The 19760-nt window shown below is 37.5% G+C and overlaps 1 protein-coding gene across 1 annotated transcript; it reads left to right on the forward strand.

The window, feature by feature from the left end:
* The first annotated feature begins 12698 nt into the window (after positions 1 to 12698).
* Positions 12699 to 14207, forward strand: LOC148569415 (uncharacterized). Its single transcript, XM_088485032.1, has 2 exons — positions 12699 to 13531; positions 13811 to 14207. Exons 1-2 carry the CDS (start codon positions 12699 to 12701, stop codon positions 14205 to 14207), a joined length of 1230 nt encoding a protein of 409 aa, XP_088341158.1.
* Positions 14208 to 19760: the final 5553 nt, after the last annotated feature.

Genomic DNA, 19760 nt, shown 5'->3' on the forward strand with positions numbered 1-19760 from the left:
TCTTTATGGACTTAGACAAGCTCCAAGAGCTTGGTATGAAAGGCTTAGTGCCTTCTTGTTGGAAAATGAATTTCAAAGGGGTACCACCGACACTACTTTATTCATTAAAGCATCTAATGATGATATACTTCTTGTTCAAGTTTATGTTGATGACATTGTATTTGGTTCGGCCAACATTTCCTTGTGTGAAGAGTTTGGAAAACTCATGACTAGTGAGTTTGAAATGAGTTTAATGGGAGAGCTTACTTTCTTTCTTGGCCTCCAAATTAAACAAACTCCTAGTGGTACTTTTATTTACCAAGGAAAATATGCAAAGGAACTTATTAAAAAATTTGGCCTAGAAAATTCCAAAGCAATGGGCACTCCAATGCATCCTAATACAAAACTTGAAAAAGATGACGATGGCCAAGATGTGGATGAAACAAGGTATAAAGGAATGATAGGTTCACTTATGTACCTTACCTCCTCTAGACCGGATATTGTTCAAAGTGTGGGTGTATGTTCAAGATTTCAATCTCACCCAAAAGAATCCCATCTTACGGCTGTTAAACGCATCATTAGATACATTAAGGAAACTTGTGATTATGGCTTGTGGTATCCTAAATCTGATGAATTTGGTGCAGTAGGGTTTTGTGATGCAGATTATGCGGGAGATAGAGTGGATAGAAGAAGCACGTCCGGCATGTGTTGCTTCCTTGGAAGCTCACTCAACATGTGGTCAAGCAAGAAACAAGCTACAGTGGCTTTATCCACGGCTGAAGCAGAATATATTTCCGCATCTGCATGTTGCACTCAATTAATTTGGTTAAAAACACAATTGGAAGATTACAAATTAAAAATCAACAGTATACCCCTATTTTGTGATAATATGAGTGCAATAAATATTTCAAAAAATCCTGTTTTGCACTCAAGAACCAAGCACATTGAGATAAAGTATCATTTTATTAGGAAACATGTGCAAAAGGGTACTATTGATATTCAATTTGTAAAATCAGAAGACCAAATTGCTGATATTTTTACAAAACCCCTCTCTGAAGATAGATTCTGTACCTTGAGAAAAAGTTTGGGAATGTTTGATTTAAGTTTCATTGAAAATTTGTGAATATGTGATTCTGATCAGCTTTTTGCTCGTAGGTTTGGACGAGAAACAATAAATGGCAGAATGGAAGAGCTGTAGTCAAGGGGGAGGCAACGCAGAATTCAAATTTTATGGGCCCCACCAAAAATTCTTTGACCCCACCATGACAGTTTTGTTAGTTTCATTTCTTTTGAAAAATTAAATCAACAAAATCCCTTGGTTGTCTCATCAAATCTTGTTGGAAGAAGCATGTCGTCAAATCAAATCTTTCCCTCCAACTAATCCCTTGATTTAGGGAAACCTCTTTTCAGTTTTTGAAACCCTCTCATGGATAATAACCGCTCTCTTAATGGGTAATAACTTCTCTCATTCTCTCTCCAATTAAGCATTTAATGCTTCTCTAACCTCCCATCACTCACCTCACTATTCGGCCACCCCTTCATCTCCAACTTCCATCTCCATTATGAAAAAGAAAACAGCCCCAAGGAAGAGTGAGATAATTCGCCAATCTCAAAAACCCTCTACACCTCAAACACATACTCACATTCACATCCATTCCACCTCTTCTTCTTCCCTTTCACCACCCTCCAAACGAACCGAGACTATGAGGCGCAAGGTCATTGCTCAAAAATCCTCTGGAAGAAGAAAGAGCGAGAAGGCGAGGGAGCCAAGCGTTGAGGAAGAAGTAGAGGAGTCTCAGACCTCACCTCCTCCATCATCGCCGAAGAGAACCACTCCTCATGCATCAGGGAAGAGCTCCAAGAAGGCAAAGGACTTCGAGTTCCATGAGACCAAAGAACCCACGAACCTTGGGTCAATGGAGTTCAAAAACAAGTTTCACAAGCCACACTCACATTTCGATCCTGCCAGGTTCTCTACATGTGCTGCGTTTGAATTCCACAAGGAAGTCATTGAGAAAAGGCATTTGTGTCTCTCTTACTTAGTGAATCTCGAGTCTCTAGCATCCAAAGGAATCGACTTACAACCCATGTTTGAAGGTCTCAAATGGACACCTCTGCTCCATATTCATAAACTGGTATACCCTGGGCTGGTCAGGCAGTTTTATGCAAATCTAAGGTTTATTGATGGTGGCCTTCATTCTTATGTGAAACGGGTTCAGATCACTCTGAACTCTGAAACCATCTCTGCTGCCCTTGGATACATTGATGAAGGGCCAAAGGTCTACATGAGTGATAAATGGGACTCGCATGTTGGAGTTACATACAAGCAGGTCATTCATCAAATCTGTGAAAATTTGTCTGGTCTGGATGGAACTATTCCAACTCATAAAGCCCTGGGACAAACTAACTCTCTGCTGCACCGCATCATCACACACATTCTCACTCCTCAAAGTGGATCTCACAATAAGGTAACCGTATCTGACTGTCTTATTATATTTACTCTTGTTACTTCAACTCCCATCTCTTTTAGCTATATTATGATTCGTCACATATGGGAATCCGTGAAAAGTACAAAAAAGGCCAATTTACCCTATGGAATGTTTCTTACATGCATTTTTGAGTACTTTAAGGTAGACTTAACAAATGAGGCTGTTGAGAATAAGGTCTCCAAGATCAGGGCAGGCGGGACTGCGAAAAAGGGAAAGAAATCCGTGGCCTCTGATGATGATTTTGAAAGCCATCCCGAATCCTCAAGGATGACCGGGTCTCGCAGAGAAATTCTCACAGAATTCATCAATATGTCCGATCTCATGGTTCAATTTCACAAATCTGCTCGCAAACTTGCTTATGAGCATGAGTCGGCATGGAAGAAATGCCAAGAGAGGGTCAGTCTGATGTTGGAGAAATTTGAAGGAGAAGCTGGCAGTGATGAAGATGAGGAGGAATATGACTTTAATCTGTTTGATGATTAAGTTTCTGGTTACTATTTGATATTGGCACTTATTGGCTCAATTAGTTTTTTTTTTGTTTTTTTGTTAAGGTTGCAATTGACAATAGCTACCTAGGAAATACTTTGTTGGTACTGTTTAATTATGTTTTGAACTGTTTTTTGTATATTCTGTTTTCTTAAACATGTTTTGTGCAGGTTCCCCCATGATGACAAAAGGGGGAGGAAATTTTGTGTTCCAAAATTGAAACTGGAACGAAACAGGGGCTGGAACAGGGGATGAGAACAAAGGATAAAATTTTCAAATTGAAAATTCATGATCACCTTTGTTCAAAGAATGCATGTTGATATTGCATTTACTATGGTTGCTGCTTAAACTGCATTTGGTTTATCATGATTAGTTTATTTGGCATTTGGTTTATAATGATGTTTGATTTATTTTGATGCCTGGCTGTTGATTCATCATTGATAAACTTGTTGGATTGAAAATTTATTTTTGGCAGTTCCTTTAAATTGTGTAAAATATAAAAACTGCCTTGTTTTGTTCTTCAAATATTTTTCATCATGTTGTTTTGCTCTAATATCCTAAACAAGAAAATGTTTGAAAAATATGTGGATACTTTTTGTTGTATGAAAATGTTTGAGCAGTAAATCAGTTTGTGATATCAAAAGAGATTTGATTATCAATTAAAACTGCTCATAAATCAAGCATTTAGCATCATAAAATATGCTAAATAACATTGTCATTAGAAGCTTGATTCAAATGTTACAGGTTTATGCTTCCCTTGGAAAAATAAGCATACATCAAGGGGGAGCTATGTGACATTTAGAAAGGGGGAGAAATTCAAATTCAAAGGGAGTATCCTTTACTCAATCTCTAAATTTCTTTCCATTTCAATTTTAATAATGTTTGTCATCAAGGGGGAGATTGATGAGTTTGGAAAACTCTAAATTAATATTTGTGATGACTAAACATTATCAAAATTAATTAATTGCAAAATTAATTGATCTGAATTTTTATTCAATATATTGATGTTATAATTTTGCTGCAGGTTTTAATAATGGGCCGAAAACAAATTTATTGTGCTAGCCCAAATTACTCTCAGCCATTGGTTTTGATAATATATGATGAATATGGCTAAGTTGATGTTACTTGGGCCCAAGTGATTCTTGATTGTTCCAAGCCCAAGTGTGTTACATGATTTTCATTTGCTTTGTGCATATTCCAAATTTCATCAGGAAAGCAAATGTTAATCATTTGGGCCAGCTTTAATTTCAATACTACAAGCCCAAGTCTTACAAAGTGATGAATGTTTTCAAGCTTGGTCCGAAAACAAAGAAAAATGAAAGCCAAGTGCTTCCAACGGAACCAAGTTTCAACCATGTGATGGATTTCAAAATCTATTACATTGTTAATTAATGCATGGGGAACATGAGAGAGAAAGTTCAGCTGAAATTGATTGATGGTTATTATGACTTACACGCCACTCTATACTAGGGAAGTAAAAGCAAGCTATTCTTATTCAATTTGATTAACCACTTTGCTTTGCTTTTCTTTCAGATTTCTTTTACTCTCTCTCATCATTCTCTTCTTCTTTCTTCGGTCCTTAACCAGAGAACCATGGAAGCTACACCAAGCTACTATCACCGAAAAGAAGGAGTTGCATGCATCAAGTCCATCAAGCTAATGATGGCAAGAAAACATACTAAAATAAAAATGAGCTGTGGCTAAGATACTTACCAAATATGGTCAGATTTGGTAAGGTTATCTTGAGCTTTGCATGCTCAAAAAGGAAGAAGAAGATCTCGGCCAGCAAGGGAGATTCTTGAAGCATGGCTTGTCTTTGATTCTGCTCAACCACCACAGGGAGTAGCTAGAGTGGCGAAGTGATGGTTGAAGGCAGAGATTAAAGCAGATGAAGTCATTATCATCATGAAGCATCAAGGGCCAGAAATCCATCTTGGAGAGCAAGCCAAGGATGGAGAGCTCGGATTGATGAAGGGTGATGATCAAGAAAGGACTAGAGGTAATTGCATGTTGGTTAATGCATGGTTATCTCTTCTCTCTCTTTGTGGCCGAACCGGTTTTGTTGAAGGAGGAAGAAGTTGGTTCGGTTTTGGCTTCAATAAGTGGAGGCTCCCCTCTTCTATATTAAGGGTGGACAGCCACTGTTTGAAGCAAGGAGAAAATTTGAGAGTGCAAGGCACAGTGTTCTCAGAGCTACCTGAGCTAACAGTTTTCTCTTCTCCTTCAATGTATTCTGTTTTGTAATTTTCTGTTTAATTTTGTCATGTCTTGAGTCTCATGGTAAAAGGCAAACAGTGAGGTTTGTAATGAAAAAGCCATAGAGCGGAAAAAGGCAGAGAGTGCAAAATTAAAAGAAAAAGCCATAGATGTCTTAGAGTTCCTTTGTTCATCTATGTTGTGTTTTCATGATTCTGTGGGAATCCCCTTGTAAGTTGGGTTAGCACTTTACAAGTTGTAATCAGATTGATTATAGTGAAATTCTATCATGTTTGTGATGGAGACTAGATGTAGGCTGCACTGCACTTAGCAGCTGAACCAGGATATATCTGGGTGTAATCTTCAACTCTTCTCTCCTACATTTCTATTTCTACTGCACAGGAGCAAAAACTAATATTATCTCGTGCCAAGTGACGAGACAAAAAGAAAAGTCTCGTGGCTAGGGACGAGACAAAACAAAGTTGCTCGTGTCCAGTGACGAGCAAAAACAGAAAAGTCTCCTCTGAGTTCAGCAAGTGTTAGCAACGTAAAAAGGGGGCTAAGATTCAACCCCCCTTCTCTTAGCCACTAAAACCATCAATAATCTTAAAATATTTGCTTTTAGAATATTTCATAATTGATCATACATCAAACAGGAAAAAATAAATATTCCAAAAAGAAATTATATTTTTAACAGAAAATAATTAAAAAGAATATCGTTAAAACTTTAGTAAAACTATAAAAAATATATATAGTATAATTAAGTCTAATAATAATAATAATAAATTATTATTATTATTATTATTATTATTATTATAACCCTTCCTTTAGAGGTCTAAGTTCAACATCAACTTTCAACTATAATAAAATAGAAAAAAGAAAAACAACTAAGAGGAGAAATTAAATTGCGCAATCATGGTTATCATCAGACCGTCATTTAAAACGTTCACAATTTACTACACTAAAATAAGATTTTGTTTTGAGTGGAAGCTTTTGAAATTGGTTGTTTTACTTTATTGAATCATGATTGCTGTGTGTATGGTTAACTTGGAAATTAGTTGTGTATTATAATCCTAGGCAAAATTGATTGAATCATATAAAACTAGGTCTTTCACTATTATTAGTCGTTTTTTTATTTAAATAAAATAAATTAATTTAACATTGCTCAGATGTAATTATAGGCACATATAAAGAGGCACCACTAGATTTCGAATTAGAACAAGTTACTGCTGCTGGAGCTAAAAAATTTTGGTTGGAATCACCTGAATTGGAGACCATATCTACAAACTTGACCAATAGTTCAGGGATCTTGACCTCGGAAAACTGCCGACGACAATAGAGAACTTCCAAATCTTCGTCACTCCTAATGACAAACGAATCGTACTTCACGCCATCCTGCAAAACTGAAATCGGAATTTTATAGAATAACTTCTCAACTCGTTTCACGCCTTACAACCCCAGTTTTTAGATTATAGAGTTTAAGAACTCAGTGAAACTCGTTGAAGGTTTCAAAAAAACACTAAGGGGATCCTTATCAGTAAACTTAATTCCAGAACGTGTTTTTTTCTTAATCGACACTCCATAGTGCACCAATACTAGAAAACTATTCTCACTAACCATTGTGTTTCACTCTCATACAGAATTCACGTTCATATCATATTTATATAGGTTGGCCTCACAGTAAATCTAATCAGCACCATTCGAATTATATAAGGACAATATTAATGTGTAAATAGAATCGGTTTGTGTCGAATTACTATGGGCTCACGTACTTGCATAAATCGAAATAAGGTGATTAGATTTACTAGGACATCTTGTATACATGTATAAATTGAAAAAAGGTGACTAGATTTACTAGGACTTTATGCATGCATGCACAAATCGAAACAGGCTGATTAGATTTATATAGAGAGATAAATCTAGTCTGACTTATTCGATTTACATAGAGACATGATCGGGAAGATTCATATAACGCTTTTTTATTTGGGTGAATGGTGTAATATTGCGTAATTATTGCAATATGTGATTTCACTATTTGTGCCAAGTAAAATCGTGCATAAATATTTAAAATGGTAAAATTTCGAAAATCTATTTAATTGAGTAAATAATTAATTTATTTTATTTAAATAATAAAAAATATTATTAGTCATATATAATATTTTATTAATTTAATTATTCTGTTGGTTCATATAGTTTTATTAAATTTACAATTAGATCTTTATATTTTTTTCTTTCAATTGAGTTTCTACACTACTTTTAATTTTGTAATTAAATTTTTTCTAATGTAAAAAATATTAGAACTAACTAAATATTTCTCTACAAATTGAAAATATTCATAATTAAAAACATAATTAAATGTTTGACTGCATATTTTTGAAAATAATATTCTATTAATTTTAATATTTTTTTATATAAATGACTTAGTTACAAATTAAAAATAGTGTATAAATTTAATTAAAAAATATAAAAACTTAATTATAAATTTAATAAAATTATAAAAATTAAAAAAATAATTAAACCTATTTTATTTTATAAGATAGATATATGCTTTGGCTATTAGCTACATTCATCTGGTTGGGCATTGTACTCGGAGACAAAAGGACACAATTAATATGCTCCATACTGTCCTTTCACTTATGTGTGTGAAAATTTAATTATAACACACAGCAGAAAGATTTTTTTGTCCAACTAAGGAATTATTATTTTTTTAAGTTAATAATTACTTAAAAAATATTAAATATAATTTTTTTTAGGATAACAAGAGAATGAGAGAAGAAAAGAGAAGAGGAGAGGAGAGAAGGAATTTTTATTTTTTCATTGAATAAATAACTAATAAATTATCATTAATTTTACAATAAAATTCTGTGAATTAAATTTAAAACTATAACAATAATACAAAATAAATCCATGGACGTAATTTTCTTCTGATGATCTTTTATGATGGGAGAAGAGATTACATAAAAGAATAGAAACAAGGATAGGCTATTTTTTTAGTAATAGAAAATGAATATGTGTTATGCTCAGATATAGATTAATGATGATGTATTTTTTAATTTTAATTAATATAGAGAGTTTCTTATTTTAAATTGCAAATTGGAAGTTTATATTTGACTGGAATGACCGAACATCCGATTTATGCAAGGTAAGTTTTTTTTTATATTTTAGAGGAAACAATCGGTGGATAGATTTTGGAGAAAAAAAAATTTTAGAAAACCTAAATCTAAGGGTAGGTCTTGTAAAAAAAAAAATTTAAAAATCCAATCTAAAGGTTTAATTTGTGGTTTTCTAAATCTGACCATCTTATTTGTTTATAGCTATTTTCTACCTTTAAGAATAACACATTCAATTCTAATATCGATGGAAAATACTATTTCATCTCCAATATAAAAATTAAAAAACGACAAAAATATCGAAGACTATAATATTGAATATTACTATTTGTATATATATATATATATATACATATATATATATATATATGTATATATATATATATATATCTTAACGTAATTTTCTTTTAATATGTCCTTTGTAATAAAAATATCTTTTTATAAGAATAATTGTGTTAAAAGTGTGACTTCTTTATTTAATTATATTTTAAATAAAAATTGCATTTTTTATAATATATCAAAACTAAATCTTATAGTTTATCATCTAATAATAAAAAATATCTTCATACAAAGACAAATATAGAATTTTTGTTTAAGTATCTACTATATTTTAAATATAAATGTTTTATTTAACCAATTAATTAAATGTAACAGGACTACAAGAGCTAACTACTACCCAAAAAAAAAAAAAAAAAAAACTGCTTGATTGAAGATCTTTGAATTGCTTACTAGTGAGATGAAAAGCCGTTGAACTATAATTGTTGTGAAATGACTTTTATGGCAAGGAAAAGGACACCTACATGCATTAATATATAATTTGATTTATAACCATCAATCAAACAAACAAACCAATTAAACAAACAAATAAATAAAACAGAAAATTGTTCATATCTGTCAAATTAGTGTGTGGTGTGGAATCAAGATTATTGTTTTCAACTTGTAGAAGAATGGCCAAAAATAAAGTTGTCAAAACTAGTGAATCATTTCACATTTGATTGTTTTTTCTAATGTCTGGCCAATTTTATGCTAACCACATGCATTATTATTATGTCTGATAACATTTTACTTTTACTTATAATCACAAGCATGAATAATATCTGCTTCATCAGCCCCACAATAGATATATATGTTCCATTGAATATTTAAATATATTTTTGCATAATGATCGATTAATAAGCATGAATTTCACAAATATTATTCTAACCTTCACTGTTTTTAACTTTTTATTTGGTTTCTTTATGCATAAATTTTGGAGTAAATTGCATATTTAAACAAAATAGTATTTAAAATTACTCATTTGTAACATTTGTAAAATTATTACGTTTCAGTCCGTAATTTATATAAACTGCTATAAACGGTAAAAATTTTAAAAGTTAAACATAAATTGTTATAAGATACAATAGAGCAGTTTACATACGTTTAAAAGGGTAATGTTAGGGAGACAAAAAAAAATAGTCAGAACTTGTCTTATTTAGCATTCATTAATTGTCGCAATAATTAATGAATGCTAAAGGCAAGTTATGACTGTCTTTGGCTGATTTTCTTTTGTTACTAAACATTTTTGCGTTTAAAATAATATAAAGCATAGGAAACATTTCAATTGCATCGGAAGTATCGGTACACCAGTTGTTTTAACCGTTGATCTGAATTATAAAAAATATATATAATATATATTATTGAATCAACGGTTAAAACAATTGGTGCACCGATACTCTCCGGCAGACGCAGATCTAGGGGGACCAGTATGAGCCATGGCCCCCTAAATTTTCAAAACTTAAAATACATTAGATATAATGTTTAAAGATTTTGACAAATATACTTTCTAGTTCAGTGGTTAAAGAAAGATATTATATACTTCAAAGCATGGATTCAAGTCCCATGTCATGCATTTAAAATTTATTTTTTTTTGTTCTTTCAATTATTTTTTTAATAATTTTTCTATCTATTATTATATAAAAATACTTTGATTTTTATAATAATTTTTAATTGAATGTAATAAGAAAATATATACATAAAAATAAATTAGATTAAATTTTATTTTGTATAATATTAAAATCAAAATATATTAAGTGAATTATTTATTAATATAAATATATCTTATATATTATATTCATTAATTTATTTTAAATACATATATTAAAAGTATTATAAAAATAAATTTATATTATTTATGTTATATCTTTTATAATAAGAATAAAAATTCAATTTTCTTTTGTAATTCTTCTATCTATTATTATATAAAAATATTTTAGTTTTTACAATAATTTTTTAATTGAATGTAATAAAAAAATATATACATAAAAATAAATTAGATTAAATTTTATCTTTTATAATATTAAAATCAAAATATATTAAGTGAATTATTTATTAATATGAATATATCTTATATATTATATTCATTAAATTATTTTAAATACATATATTAAAAGTATTAGAGAAACAAATTTATATTATTTATGTTATATCTTTTATAATAAAGATAAAAATTAAAATTTTATGAAAAAAACTTTGGTATAAATAATTTTTTTAAAATTAATTTTAGTTTAAAATAATATTAAAATATATAATTATTTTTTTATTAAAATTTTCAGTTTTAATATAGTACTTTTAATTTTTTTTATTTCTGACCCCTTTTTATAAAATTTTTGGATCCGTCACTACTCTCCGGTGCATTTGAAATGTTTCTTAAAGCATAAACTGTGAATCATTGTTTATGAATTGGTTTCATCTATTGCATTGGTTGTTTCAAGATGTTTTTTCTATCATTTAAAATTTATGTTAAAATAAAAATTAATATTAACTATAATGATAGAATATAATTCATTTAATAATTATTAGACATATTATAAAAACAAATTAATTTTTTATTTAAGAGAATTAGATAAAAGGGCAAAAAATCCAAATAAGCCAACGTTGGAAATGTGTAACGTAAATACGCCAAACTGAAAATCGTTTCAGCAATAAGCCAGAACCTAATTTTATGTAATTCGAACCAGGTCGGTTCGAACTACAAACCTTAGTAATTCGAACCAGGGTGGTTCGAATTAGGAGGAGAGTAGCTTTGAATGTAATTCGAACCAACGTGGTTCGAACTCCCACCAAAATATTCTTCATAAATCGAACCAGGTTGGTTTGAACCTTGACTGGACAAAGTTCGAACCAGGTAGGTTCGAATTATAGAGAGAGATCCGGCCTGAGTAATTCGAACCGGGCTGGTTCGAATTACACAAACCATAATTCGAACCGGGCCGGTTCGAATTAGTGGGAGATAGGCCTCTATATAACCGTTCTAAGCGTGAGTTGGTCTCATTAGACCAGTAAGATGGCTAGTGAGGAGAGTTTTGTTGTTCTGGTTCACCACAGAGGATCCATTAAGAGGAAAACTCGTTCCGAAGTGAAGTTCACAGATAAGGATCCTCTCTGTATTGTCGTGAATTCGACGACAAGCTATGATGACCTTGTTAGATCTGTGCTGATGAAACTTGGCCTGGAAGGTGCGAAGCGGGTTAAGAAGTTTTTCTATCGCATTCCAGTCACGATCCTGCACGATACGGTGAAGTATGATTGTCTCACGATTGGCAGTGATGAGGACCTGCAAGTCATGTTTCTTTGTCGGAGGCAGTTTCCGGAGGTGAGGACACCAGAGTTGCTCGCAAAGCTGATTGATGTGGTATCCAGCTCAGGGGGTTCCAACCGGAATACCACCAATGTAGCCACGGCAGCTGGCTCCAGTTCCAGGGCTGCCGTGGCTTCTTCCTCCGTCCCAGTGTACGAGCCAGCGGTCCAACTTGTCGCCTCCCCGTCTTTTGCTGTTGATCTGAATGACGGCGTAGGCGACGAGGCAGGATCCTTTGATATTATGCCGAACGCTTTAGAGGGCGTTCCACCGGTTGGCGTCGGAGACGGAGTCTTGGGTGATGCAGATGAGGACGACGTCGAGCCGGATACGATTGAGGATGACAGCGGCGACGAGGTTGGAGCGACTGGTCCTGCATTGGCGGGCGGTGGTTCTAGCTCTGGCACACAGCAATATCCACCACATTTTTCCTCATTGGACTTGGACGCCATGAGGCATGAGGGGGTTTTAGGGCACGCTGTTGGATTCGGAGCTAGAGATGCGGAAGGGACTGCTGGTCTGACAGAGTTCCAGGTTGGTCAGCAATTCCAGGATAAAGACGAGGCCCTGCTAAGTGTGAAGAGTTATAGCATCCGGCGAGGGGTACAGTACAAGGTGCTGGAGTCCGATCACCGGAGGTACGTGGGCAAGTGTTCCGAGTTTGGGAATGGGTGCACATGGTTGATTCGACTGAGTCTCCGGAAGCGCAAGGGTCTTTGGGAGGTCAAACGGTACAACGGACCTCACACTTGCCTGGCCACATCCATCTCTAGCGACCACAGGAGTTTGGATTATCATGTGATTTCGGCGTTCATTATGCCAATGGTTAGGGCTGACGCATCCGTGAGCATAAAGGTGCTCCTAAACGCCACGGCAGCGCACTTTGGTTTTAGGCCGACTTACAGGAGGGTATGGATGGCAAAGCAGAAGGCTATTGCCCTCATCTACGGTGACTGGGATGAGTCATACAACGACATCCCTAGGTGGGTGTTGGGTGTCCAGCTGACGATGCCTGGAAGTGTTGCGGTCCTCAGAACGAGCCCGGTTCGAGTTGGAGGACAGGTGGACGAGTCTCAAGCGTATTTCCACAGACTTTTCTGGACTTTCCCTCCGTGCATCGAGGCATTCCGTCATTGCAAGCCGCTAGTCAGCATTGACGGCACACATCTGTATGGGAAGTATGGGGGAACGTTGCTCATCGCGATTGCACAGGACGGGAACTCCAACATTCTACCAGTCGCATTCGCCCTGGTGGAGGGTGAGAATGCAGAGTCCTGGACATTCTTTCTCTCGCACCTTCGAGAGCACGTGACCCCGCAGCCCGGTCTGCTGGTTATATCGGACAGGCATAACAGCATCAAGGCTGCGCTTGAGGCCCCTGACAGAGGTTGGCTACCGCCATCTGCGTACCGTGCATTCTGCATACGACACGTAGCGGCTAATTTTGCCCTTACCTTCAAGGGCAAAGATGCTAGGAGGCTACTAGTCAACGCGGCGTATGCGAAGACCGAGGTTGAATTTGATTACTGGTTTGATATTCTTCGGTCTGAAGACCCGGCGATGTGTGACTGGGCGAACCGGATTGACTACTCCTTGTGGACTCAGCATCGTGATGAGGGTCGGAGATTTGGTCACATGACGACGAACATCTCCGAGTGTGTGAATTCAATCCTCAAGGGGGTCAGAAATCTCCCTGTAGCATCCCTGGTCAAGGCAACATATTGTAGGCTTGCGGAACTCTTTGTTCGCAAGGGGAGAGAGGCTGAGGCGCAGATGGGAACCGGACAACAATTCAGTCAGCATTTGGTGAAGTGTATTGAGGCCAACTTGAAGACGGCCAGGTGCTTCACGGTGACGTTGTATGACCGGGATAACTCCGAGTTCACCGTAGCAGAGACCACTCCGACTGGTTCTTTCTCCTTGGGTACCTACAGAGTATCGCTTGCATCGCGGACATGTGACTGCGGGTGCTTCCAGGCGCTTCATTTCCCGTGTCAGCACGCACTTGCATGCTGTGCCTACTCACGGCTCACCTGGACCTCTTACGTTCACAGCGTCTATCAGATTAGCTCGGTGTTCAGTGTGTATCGGATGGGATTCACACCTCCGATCCCGGAGGGCTTCTGGCCACCTTACGACGGGCCCACGGTGATTCCGGACCCTGACAGGAGGCGTGCGAGAGAGGGTCGTCCTAGATCCACAAGGATACGGACGAATATGGACGAGGCAGATCCGAATCGGCCAAAGAGGTGCGGCCTATGTCGCCAACCCGGACACACACGACGTTGTTGCCCACAGGTTGGAGGATCGTCTCAGGCAGGACGCCATTAGTGGGCATGTAGTTAGTGTTAGTATTATTTACATTTTAGTTTTCCTGTTAGATGCAATGTCTTAGCACGTATGTAATTGTGTGATCTTTATACATTGTACTTTGATTGTTGTGAGTAGTAATGAATATGTTGTCTTTCATTATGAATACTGCTACAAGTTCCTTCGATGCAAATTTTAATATGCAAAGGTAAACACTAAACTGTTTCATGATTCGATGATTATAAATAGTCAATGTCCCACAACACAAATAACAAATAACATAGGTAAATAGACTACAAAATAACAAGGAAAGTACATATCGTTATCATACACGATTGAACCATAGAAAAAAAAATACATGAAACATGCATCATCTAAACAGATGCGATCCAGTACCACAGCGACGGGCTACCCGTGCCCTCTGACCTCGGCGGATAAACGGCTCCTCATCCTCGATGTCATCCCCGTCCTCCTGCGGGGCAGGCTGTGCAGGTGGCGCAACATGCAGGGGTGCCGCAGCCACCCCTGCGCCAGACTGTGATGCAGCGGTGAAGACGGATGGAGGGGTACCTCCGAGACAGAACTGCTGACCACCGGATGACAATGGAGGCTCGTTCAGATCAACATCTAACGGGGCCTGTGTGCCTGAGCTCTGACCACCACTGCGGGGAGTGACGTCCCCCTGCATGATGGCGCTGATCTCCTCTAGGAAGCGCGGACTACCGAAGTCCCCAACAAGCGTCTCGGACCCAATGAAGTCTGACCACTGTGATCCCGGGATAACCCAAGGTGTACCCCCCTGCTCAGGCTGCTCATCGGCTGGCACCCCAACGAAGTAATGTCCAAGAGGGCCCGATCCAAGCCCAGCGTCACCCGTGTCAGCCCCGTCACCCATCCCTGTACCATACCACTCACCCCCATGACCGCCATCGTGTGTACTAGTACCCGCAGCTGCAACAGCCCCTGAACCACCCCCGCCAACGGGCCCATGCTGATCATCGTCGTCGTCCCCACGGTCAGCATGCCCCCTTGCCCTACCTCCCTGGCGTCGTCGTCCGCCTCTAACTGGACCGGCGTCGTGATCATCGTCCATACCATGATCAGGCCACCTAAACTCACGATGGCTCCGCCGTGTCCCCACACCCATCCTCCTCTCAACCCTACGCCTGTCCGGCACGTCCTCAGGACGATCCATGTCAGGAACTCGCCCCGGACCTCGCTGTGACGCCTCAACTGGAACCGGAACTGCTCTAGGATCCCCCAGCTGTGTGTCCGGAGACAAGAACCTCTTCCCATGCTGACTCCACCAATCAAGGAACTCATGCGACGGTCCGGGGTCGGCAACAACGTCGAACCTCAGCACACTCTCCTGACGAGAGTCCCAGTAGAGATGCCACTTCTCCAAATAAGACGGGAACCACCGATCTCCACCTCTACCGTCCTTGGACATCAGAAAGTCGATGTTCAGGGTGGGAAGCGGAGGGGGCTGAACCCCTCCAAACTGCGGAAGAACACGATCTATCTGATGCCACTCTATGACAGCAAAGTAGATCAGCGCGGTCACAGAGCGCCACAACGCCATATGCCGAGGCTCCAAAACCTCCGGATGCAAAACCTGAAGTACGTCGGGGCTACTGTACGGCATCCATATGAACTGCACAACACAAGGAAGCCATTCTTGTCAGGGCAACTGTTGGAACCAAATAGAAAAGCTTGCTTATAAAAGGACACTTGTTAACTTGCATACTCACCTCCCTGTCCTGTAACCGGTCTATCCTGAGCCTCCACATCGCCACTCTAGGACCCTTGTCGCTCCCGGAAGGGTTGTAACCTGACCATCTGCAACATACACATGTGTTACATCAACTGAAATATGTGTTTAGAGTATGCAATAGACTATTAATGAAATGCAGTGATGTGTGTAAAATTGAAATAGATAAGGCCGTTTCTAGTACCTCGAGGCCAACGGCCAGCTGAACGTCTCATATCCTGCAGGCCTAAACCGAGGAAAGCGCCAAAATATCCAAGACTGAAGTAGCTGAAGCGGGCCGGCTAACTTGACGACATGTCTGTTCGCCACTCGGCACATGCAACGGTACAACCAAGCCAGTGCTGCAGAACCCCAGCTGTAGGTACCCAGCTCCTCCAGCCTCGCTAGGTACGGAAGCCATCTGATGTGAATCCGGTTCCCGGACTTGTCCGCGAACAGCTGCGTGCCCAACAACATCATGATGTACGCACGGGCATATCGGCGCACAGTCTCCTCATCTGCATCCTCCGGGCACTCGCCAAAAGTCTCCTGAAACCAGCTGCAGTTCACGGCGTACTTCTGAACCTGACTAAGAGGAGGTATAACTCCGAGCAACTCCTGGAACCAGACCCAGGCTGGACGGCCACCGTCGATGTATATATGGAACTCTGACAGGCACCCGCTCACGTAACGGCCGTCCACTGGCAAACCCAGCTGGTATGCCACGTCCTGGAGTGTGATAGTGCACTCTCCGAACGGCATATGAAACGTGTGCGTCTCGGGACGCCATCGCTCCACGAATGCACTGACAAGGGCCTCGTCTAGCCGGAACCATCGGTCGTTCAACCTTGCAAGATGGTATAGACCTGCCATCTGCAAGTACGGAACGTATCTATCATCAAGTCGCATGCCCTGCTGCCGCCGCATGCTCCTAATGCATCGCTGGGGCTGCGAGTAGTAATGAACCGCATAGTTAAAACCAGCTTAAAAACCAACCACAACCGTAAGCAACGCGATAAATCATCAACAAACCATTCTGCTAAATAAAACCGCATAACATTACATGAAAAATAAGCAACTGGAAAACAAACCCATATACCGCACAACTAAGCCGTTAACATAAACCGGCTTAACGAGATCCACTAACAAGAAAAACCTTAACTAAACCGGTTTACATAAAACATCTAGCGTAAAACAACTACAATCAAACAAGTCAAACAAATCACCAACATAAAACCACTAACGAAAACCACCTACCCTAAACCACTCAGATAAACCGCTTGCATAAACCACTCACAAAAACCGGTAACATAAACCACCAAAATAAACCACTAACAAAAACCACTAACTTAAACCACTAACTTAAACCACTAACATAAACCACTACCCTAAACCACCAACCTAAACCACTAACATAAACCACTAACTTAAACCGCTAACTTAAACCACTAACATAAACCACCTACATAAACCACTAACATATACCACCATCTAACCCACATGCAAAACTACTAAGTCACAAATACCACTATAATAAAAAATATTTCCGTACTAACCTCGTCGTTGATGACCCCGGCTATATGAGCGACTCCGTCCAAGCGATATAACCGTGCCGGATCATCCCCCATCAGCAGAGTATTCCGTTCAGGTCTTCCTCGGAGAGAATCTGGGTCGTTTTCTCTGAGATTTGGTGGGGTAGGGGGAAGGAATAATAGTTCGAATGAGGGTGATTCGAACTCCTTATATAGCCGAATTACCCCTAATTCGAACCAGCTTGGTTCGATTTATGAAGGACCATGAAAAGGGTAATTCGAACCAGCCTGGTTCGAATTACATAGTTTGCACAAATGGCTATAGTTCGAACTAGAGGAGTTCGAATTACTTGGGTTAGTAGTTCGAACCACATTGGTTCGAATTACACACAAAGCTCCTCTTCACCTAATTCGAACCACCTTGGTTCGAATTATTAAGATTTGTAATTCGAACCACCCTGGTTCGAATTACATAAAATTCACGTTTGGCTTATTGCTGAAACGATTTTCACTTTGGCGTATTTAGGTTACACATTTCTTGCCTTGGCTTATTCTAGTTTTTTGCCCTAGATAAAATTTATCTATTTATTATGAGCAGTGCAATTAGATATCTTTTAAATATTATCCTTTAGTCAGTCTTTAAAAAAAATAAAAAATAAATAATTTTTTTTATGTTTTAAACAACTAATACATAAAAATAAATATTTAAATTAATTAAATAATAAATTTTTTTTTAAAAATTGAATAAAGACTGAAAATTAAAGGACTACTAACATTTTTCTTACTATGAATTAGTTTATAAAAATAAAAGATAAAATATATTTTTTATTCTTAACATTTTTTAAAAAAATTTGATAAAATTTATCTATTTATTATGAGTTAGTTTATAAAAAAAAATAAAGTATGTTTTTTGGTTTTTAATGTTTTTAAAAAATTTTAAAATTATTCCTAACATTTAATTTGATTTAATTTTATTTCTAATGTTTAAAATAAATTTCAATTTTTATCTTTATCATTAATTTTTTTAATAATCAACCATTACTCAAATTTATTTTTCCAATTTTACCCTTATCCTTATCAGCCTCCACTCTATCGGCCAAAACAACACACACCACCATCACCCAAAACAGGGACGTGAAATCAACTCAGTATTTAAAATATCTTTTTATTTTACCATCATGGGTTGGGATACCCTCATGAGAAGCTACATGTTCTTGATCCTGTGGTACCATCAGTTGCACATTACTGATGAAGCGATGGCGCCATGGATAGAGTTGCTAGCAAACCCTGCAGGAACATCGTTGAAGGAGTGGTAGTAGTGGTGGTAGGGTTGTTGTTTTGCATGGTTAGATTCATGTGGTGATGATAGGGTAAAGCAAGATCAGGAAGGGGGTTGTTGGAGGCGGTGGTAGTAGAAGCCATGATTGTGATGATGGAATAATAGCGGGTTTGGGTTTGGGCTTGGGCTTTGTGCATGTTAGAGGGCGGAAGTCCATGTGAGGGATGAGCGGAGGAGAAGGGCGGAGAAGGGATGCCGGTGAATTTCTGAACCATGGATCTGAAGTTGGTTGTGTTGGTGGTGAGAAAAAATGGAAAAGTCTAGAGGGCTGTAATTTTGTTAAATTCTGGTCAGCATATAATTAGCAAAAAAAAGTGAGTTATTGGATGAAATCTCACATCAATCTCACACCATTAAAACCATCATTAATGACTATAAATCACAAAAATTACTGGTTCTTAGCATTCCTCGAAAAAAATAACAGAATTAGAGTCAAGAATAACAATGAAATCAAAATCAGAAATAATATGATTAACAAAATCAACAATATAATTAATAAAATAAATAAAAATAGAAGAATCAACCATGTAATTAATAAAATCAATAAATCAAAAGCAAAGTTAGAATCCTAAGGAGGACCAGCAACAAAAAGCAGTGGTGATGAGAACGCGAAGCAGCAGCCAGCAACATGTGAGCTAGCGAAGAGGTCCACAGAACGGAGACGCGGCAAATATCCTTTCTTGCCGATCTGCTAGCTCGACGTCCGCTCTCGCTCACCGGCATCGTCGCCACCTTTCTTTCCCCCTTCTTCTCCTTCCCTTCCCTCTTCTTACTTTTTCTGTGATTCCCTTTCTCTTCTTTCTCTTTTTTTATTTTTTTTTATTTTATAATTTTTTTAGTTAAAATAATTTGATCATAAATTTTAAATTTTAAGTAAAAATAATAATTTTAAAATTAAGTTAAATTTTAAAAATAATTTTATAAAAAAATATTAAAAATAAAAAAAAATTATT

Source organism: Arachis ipaensis, chromosome B4 (assembly GCF_059453495.1).
Source record: "Arachis ipaensis isolate K30076 ecotype BB chromosome B4, ASM5945349v1, whole genome shotgun sequence".
Classification (NCBI taxonomy): Eukaryota; Viridiplantae; Streptophyta; class Magnoliopsida; order Fabales; family Fabaceae; genus Arachis; species Arachis ipaensis.